This window comes from Mus caroli, unplaced genomic scaffold (genome assembly GCF_978045245.1).
Source record: "Mus caroli unplaced genomic scaffold, Mus_caroli_1 scaffold_4, whole genome shotgun sequence".
Lineage (NCBI taxonomy): Eukaryota > Metazoa > Chordata > Mammalia > Rodentia > Muridae > Mus > Mus caroli.
The window spans coordinates 23,980,394-23,987,652 of record NW_028227259.1 but is presented as its reverse complement, the minus strand read 5'-3'; the positions used below and the strand labels follow the sequence as shown (position 1 = coordinate 23,987,652).

The 7,259-nt window shown below is 44.1% G+C and overlaps 1 protein-coding gene across 3 annotated transcripts in view; it reads left to right on the top strand.

Moving 5' to 3' along the window:
• The first annotated feature begins 3,832 nt into the window (after nucleotides 1–3,832).
• The window catches only part of Xrcc2 (X-ray repair cross complementing 2), a 41,220-nt gene continuing 37,793 nt past the window's right edge, over nucleotides 3,833–7,259 (top strand). For 2 of the 3 annotated variants that reach the window (XM_085836528.1, XM_021163675.3), the window contains exon 1: nucleotides 3,833–3,969. In XM_085836528.1, the coding sequence (XP_085692654.1) occupies nucleotides 3,931–3,969 (39 nt within the window). In that variant the 5' untranslated portion in view covers nucleotides 3,833–3,930. The remainder of the gene's footprint in view (nucleotides 3,970–7,259) is intronic. The other variant, XM_085836529.1, reaches the window with a different exon arrangement.

Here is a 7,259-nt window from a genome sequence, read left to right as displayed (position 1 = left end):
GACTATGAGACAAGTCAGTGCCTCACAGTATCCCCATTCCACTTCAAAGAAGATGATGAACATCAATAACTTCCGGTTGCAATTGCTTCAATTGTGATAAGCTAGGCACTGGGCAAAGAAAATGTCCACGATTCAACTACAGAGAAATCTGTCCAGGAAGGACAAAGGGACACAGGGAAGTCAATTGCCAATCTCCACCATGACAGGGTAAGCAAGTCCTTCATAAATCCTGCTTTACATAAGATCTGTCAGATATTCTGGGCAAGAGGGCTGAACGAAGATAGATGTCCCAATATTACAGAGACAATACTGGGGACTGTCTTGGCAATCAGTTGTTTCTGTCATTTCTATAATTTCTGGAAGCTGTGTCCCTGCATTTCCTGCAGAGTCGGGTAATATTTATTCCTTCTCAAGTCTCTGAGGGGTTTAAGACTAGTCAGCTGGGCGTGGTGGCACATGCCTTTAATCCCAGCACTTGGGAGGCAGAGGCAGGCAGATTTTTGAGTTCGAGGCCAGCCTGGTCTACAGAGTGAGTTCCAGGATAGCCAGGGCTACACAGAGAAACCCTGTCTTGAAAAACAAAAACAAACAAAACAAACAAACAAAAGATAGTCATAGTCTTATTATAAGCTTAAATTGTTTGGATTTAAGATGTTTTAGGTCTAAGAAGATGTTTTTAGGTTAATAACACAAGTTAGGATACAAAATTATTTAGATACAGAACTCTGAACTCACTAAGATAGAACACTTTGAGTTGCCATATACTATGGACTGGACAATGTAAATGTATATCAAACCTTCTAATTTCCATAACGATTTCATAATTGTTATAATTTCATTCAATTTATATTTGAAAGAAAATGAGCTTTTTATTGGACTCAAAAGGGGAGTTGTACAGAGAGTATCTTGTGTATTGTATGGATGCAATGCCTGTCAGTTAAAAGCCTATGGCCTATGGTTCAGGCAGGAAATGGGATGTAGGATGTCCAGGAGAAGAAGGAATTCTGGGATAGAGCCAGGTAGGACATTTGCTGGAAAGGTATGATAAGACTGATGCCTGGTAACTTAGCACAGGTAACCAGCCACATGGCAGAATGTAGGCTAGAATAAATGAGAGATTTTAACTTATATCTAGTCAGAGAAGAGGCTAGCTATATGGCCAAGACATTTTGTAAATATATTTTGAGTTTGAGTCTTATTTCTGGGAGCATGAAGCTAGGAAGAAGAACCAGGGCCTAAGTTCAATAGGCCTAGGTGTGAAATTTAAATATTTTGTCAGTGTTTTCTAAATTTTGTGAGAGGAAAAACCAAATGTGGTGGTGCACCCCTTTGGTCCTAGAACTTGGGAGACAGAAGAATTCAGGCCAGCCCAATTTACAGATTGATTTCCTGGACAGATAGGGCTACACAGAGAAATCCTGTCTCCAAAAAGAAAAGAAAAGAAAAGAAAAGAAAAGAAAAGAAAAGAAAAGAAAAGAAAAGAAAAGAAAAGAAAAGAAAAGAAAAGAAAAGAGAAGAAAAGAAAAGAAAAAAAGAAAGAAAAAAGTATGGAAGGAAGTCTTTGGTTCAAAAAAATATATACACTGATAACCTTAGATATTTTTTTTCCTAAAGATATTTAGTATTAAATGATTCCAAATTAATTTACTCAAATTCATCAGAGCTGATGCAGAGACCATAGAGGGGTGCCTGCTTACCAGCTTGTTCCACATAGCTTGCTTAGCCTGTTTTCTTATAGAACTCAAAACCACTAACCTAAGGATGGCCTCACCTATGATGGGCTGAGCCCCCCTCCATCAATCACTAATTAAGAAATTCCCTAGCTGCTGGGTGGTGGTGGCACACACGTTTAATCACAGCAGTTGGGAGGTAGAGACAGGCAGATCTATGAGTTTGAGGTCAGCCTGGTCTACACAACGAGTTTCAGGACAACAGGCCTACACAGAGAAACCCTGTCTTTAAAAAAACAAAAAACAGGATATGAGAGAGAGAGAGAGAGAGAGAGAGAGAGAGAGAGAGAGAGAGAGAGAGAGAGCAGCCAGATCTTATGGAGGCACCAACTTTCAAAAAATTCTAGTTATGGCAAGATGACATAAACTAGCCACCACAGATAATTCTTCAAGAATATGACAAGAGACAGAGAAATGACACAGAGCCAACCTCACACCTTTTCATAAGGAAACAACCTACAAATCTGTTGGAAAGGGAATTTTCAGGAAAGTTCCAGCAACTGACCTAGTAAGTTGTAAACTCCATTCAGGCATGTCTCCTGTGACATACTCCTAGAAAAGTTCAAATCTGATGCGTGGTAGTATGTCTTGTACAGACATTCATGTGTACTGGATACATAAAATTTGTACTCATAGATGTACAGAGAATAAATATTCTATCTATCTAATCAGTGGGCGTTTGACAGGCAATAGTTAAGAAAACTATTCTCCTCTCCACTCCTTCCTCCACTCAAGATCTTGACACAATGGGCCAGGGAATATAATTCATCTGCAAGAGTGCTTAACTAGCATGCACTAAAGTGCCAATGCCTAGAATCTCATAGGAGTGCTGCTGGCCTGTATTTCTAGAACTTGAGAAAAACAAACAAAAGAAAATAACTATCTCTTGTGAGGCTATGCCAGTGCCTGGCAAATACAAAAGTGGATGCTCACAGTCAGCTATTGGATGAAACACAGGGCCCCTAATGAAGGAGCTAGAGGAAGTACCCAAGGAGCTAAAGGGGTCTGCAACCCTATAGGAGGAACAACAATATGAACTAACCAGTACCCCCAGAGCTGTGTCTCTAGTTGCATATGTAGCAGAGGATGGCCTGGTCGGCCATCAATGGGAGGAGAGGCCCATGATCGTCTTGCAAAGATCATATGCCCCAGTACAGGGGAATGCCAGGGCCAGGCAACAGGAGTGGGTGGGTTGGGGAGCAGGGTGGGGGAGGGTATAGGGGACTTTCAGGATAGCATTTGAAATGTAAATGAAGAAAATATTTAAGGGAGAAAGAAAGAAAAAAAAGAAAGAAAGAAAGAACAAAAGGCAAACAACAAACCTAACCAAACCAAGAGCTTGAAAAATTCACAGGTTCAGTGTATTTCCACAGTTCATTTCAATTCAATATACATTTTTCTCTTCCCACCCCAGTTATCTATAAATACCACAGCCAGTCATAGGCTTTTGCCTCAAGAAAGGACAAAATGAGCGTGCTTGCTCAGTAACGGTGTTGATTCTCCTGTTAATCCGGTTCTGCTGTTCTGCCCAGAGTATCTCCTGGGCTCAAACTATTATCTGGCTTCAGCCTCAGGAGTTGTTGGGACCACTGACACACCAAAAGCCCAAATCAGTAAACTTTTGTCCTAGTATTTTTGAGACACAATCTCATACTACAGCCCAAACTATAGCCTGACCCGACTCTTGGTGATTCTCTGCCTCAGCCTCCCGAGTGCTAGGATCACAGGCATACACAACCGTGGCAGGAAGTTTCTTTAGAACAAGTAAGCACCGGCAGTGGTGGTGATCGCCTTTAATCCCAGCACTCAGGAGGCAGAGGCAGGCAGACTTCTGTGAGTTCGAGGCCAGCCTGGTCTACATAGTGAATTCCAGGACAGCCACCGCTACATAGGAAACTCGTCTCTAAAAAAACCTAAATAAAATATAGAAATCACGTACATGTTAATTTTGCCTGATAAAGACAAGTCGAGATGAGTAACAGAAGATAACAAGGACCATAAGGACTAAAGGAAACGCAGGAGACTGGCGTCACCAAGAGGGCGCCGCAGCTTTACTGCGCATGCCCTCGGCTTCTCTGGCCCCGAGCCCGCACAGTGCGCACGCGCACACAGGGTCATTGCTTTGACTGGCTGCGTCTTTCGCGCTTTTGCTAAATGGCGTTGCTGGCGGGTAGGTTGAACCCGCGGAGCTGGCCGGGCGATGTGCAGCGACTTTCGCAGGGCGGAATCCGGGACGGAGGTGAGAGCCGCGGGGCGACGGGAGGGCCGCGCACTACAGGGGGGAGGTCGCCTTGCGGCGCCCAGGGCCACCGTGGGGCGGCGCGACAGCCGCCGGTGAACCGGTCAGGGATGGCGAGCTGTGCAGCAGGAGCTGGAGAAGGGCCGGCCACCAGTTGAGGCATCTGTAGACATTTTCTGAATTTAGGTAGCTTGCTTCACCTCTGACTAACCTGCTTGTGGCATCCGGCCTTCTGTATCCCAGAATACCCCCGTCGTCTATCTCTCCAGAGCCACGCAAGCCATTTCACTCAGGAACCGTTAGTCGTTAACGTGTGTTACTTGTTCGAGTACTGTCAGCCAAGAGTTGGGAATAAGAAACAACAACAACAAAAATAATCAACAGGCATGGTGGTGCACGCCTTTAATCCTAGCACTAAAGAGGCGGAGGCAGGCAGATCTCTATGCGTTTGAAGTTAGCCTTTATGTAGGTAGGTCCAGGCCAGTCAGGGCTGTACAGTGAGACCCTCTCTCACAAAACAAAATGTAATAATCGAAGCTTCCGTAAAATGTACAGCATATGGTAAAAGCATGCCTTTCCAAAAGAGGGTAAGACAAATTGTAGGAGGAGCTGACTTACATGTGTTCAGAGAGGATCCAGGCAGCTCATGCTGGCCTTGAACTTGCCGTGCAGTTGAGTATAACCTTGTCCTATTTTTTTGTTTGTTTGTTTGTTTATAGAAATTATGTAAATGAATGTGTGTCTGTAGGTTCGTATGTACCCATGTGTGTAGATGAATTTGGAGGCCAGAGGAAAAGGTGTCAGATGATCAGGAGCCGGAGTTATTAGCAATTGAGTTATCTGAGCCAAACTCATGTTCTCTGTAAGAGCAAAACCCATTCTTAACTGAAATCCAACTCTCTGGCCCCTAACCTTCAACTTCTGACTGTCCTGCCACCGGAATGCTAGGATTACAAGGGTGTGCTACAGTGCCCTGTTTGTTATCCACTGCCAAGGATGGAATCCAGGCTTTCGTGATTCCTAGACACAGGATCTGCCACCAGAGCTACCGTTCCCAGCTCCTGAACTGGCATTGTAAGGACTCTCTCTGCTCAGTGGTTTGCTGCTGAGGAGGGAGCAGCTCAGGTATGGTCTGAACTTAGCAAGGGCAGCAGCAGTTCCAACCTGTGGGTCACTGCCCCTTTCACAGTCCTCTGTCTCAAAAAATATTTACATTACAATTCATAACAGTAATAAAATAACAGTTATGAAGTAGCTACAAAAATAATTGTATGATTGGGAGTCATCGCAGCAGGAGGAACTGTGCTACAGGGTTGAAGCATTAAGAAGGTTGAGAGCCAGTGATTTAGGGGAACAGCCAGTGGTTCTGTAGAGTCGGCACAAAGAGAATGTTGGGAAGCGAGCTTTAAGAAATAGGTGGAGTATGCATCTCCCAGTGTAAAGGCAGCCTGACAGACACACACACACCACAATACTGTTTCCCACTTCCCTCCCAGGTCCCCCACCAGGCTTTTCTCTCAATGCGCCGACCATGGCAACTTCATAATACACTATAAATATTGATAATGGAGTCTGGTTTTCACTGGGAAAAGGAAGCTACAGAGCTGCCTCTTTGTCATAGACAAATATTAAGTAAGACAAAAATAGCGTTTACTTAAAAATCATTAGTTTTGTGTAATCACAGACTTACAAACTTTTTTATTTATATAAATTGTTGCCTTGCACATATGTGTGTACCTCATACATGCCTGGGCCCATAGAACCCAGACGATCATCAGATTCCCTGGAAATGAGTTACAGTTCTCAGTTGTCATGTCAGTAGTAAGATTTGAACCTTAACCCTCTGCAAGAGCCATTGTTCCAGCCCCTGAAACACATTATTTTGTTTTTGTTATTTTTGTTTTCAAGGCAGGGTTTTTCCTGTATACTCCTGGCTGTCTTGAAAGTCATTCCATAGACCAGACTGACCTCAAACTCACAGAGATCCACCTGCCTCTGCCTCTTGAGTACTGGGATTAAAGGTTTGCACTACCACTGCCTGTCTTGAAAACACTTTTTTTTTTTTTTAAATGAAGAGGAAAGGATTTTGCTATGCTACTCCCATGACCATTTCCTTTTGCACTTCTTTTTGTTGTTTTTATTTTATTGAGGCAGAGTCTCATAGACTAGGCTGGCCTTGAACTCATGATGCCTCTTTCTCCTTAGTACTAGAGTTACAGGAAGAACCACCACGTTTTGGTTTCTGCATTTCGTTCTCCTGGTCTTTTCCACCAGAATCACAGCTTAAAACAAGATAAAAGCAAAACCAAGATGTTACCCTGTGGTGCCCGCCCTCTCCTGCATTTCTTTGCCTGTTGGAGTGCCTGTCTGTGCCCTTTGCCTCTGCTTCCTTAGCTCCAGCCATGGAATCTGCCGTCAGCACTGCCAGCAACCTTTATACTGCTGAACACAGGAGACTATTCTTGCTCTTAAAATACCCATTAGAAGACCTCTGTCCAGGCCAGTGCTACATGTCTGAAATCCCAGCATGGGAGGCCAGCCTATATTACATACTGAGCTCCAGGACACCTTAGGTTTATAGTACAAACCGTTATGATAGTGGGGAGCATGTACAAATGAACGTTGCTTCCTTAGGGAAAGTCGGAAGATCATGATGGTTTATCTGAATTATCAGCTTGATAGGATTTAAAAATCACCGTGAAAACAAATCTCTGGTCCTGTGTATAAAGGATTTCCTAGGTTGGGTTCATTGAGGTGGGAAGACTTATCCTAAATGCAGGCTCTGCCCATCCTATGGACTGGGATCCCATACAGAATGAGCACAAGTGTTTAGTATTCTCTTCTGCTTCCTGACTAAGGATGCCATGTGATCAGCCTACCTCCTCTGACATGGTGATCTGTGACTCAGAACTGAGACAAAATAATACCCTCTCCCTCCCTCCCTCCCTTCCTGACACTTGCTTTGTCAGGTGTTCTTGTCTCAGCAGTGAGATAAGTAATACAGAGAGGATGGGAGGTTGTATCCAGACTTTTTCTCCAATGAAAGCGGTCAGCATTCTGCCATCCAAGGTTCCTGCAAAGCTGGTGCTGTCACTTGGCAGAGTGCTAGCCTAGTATGCTCAGGGCTCTGGGTTTGATCTCCAGCACCACATAAAACCAGGCATGGTGGCAAGAGTTCAAGGCTGCTCTGTTACAGAGTGAGCTTGAGGTCAGCACAGGCTACATGAGACCCTGTCTCAAAAACGGAGGGTAGAGGCTGGCAAGACCCTTAGTGGGTAAAGGGTTTGCCA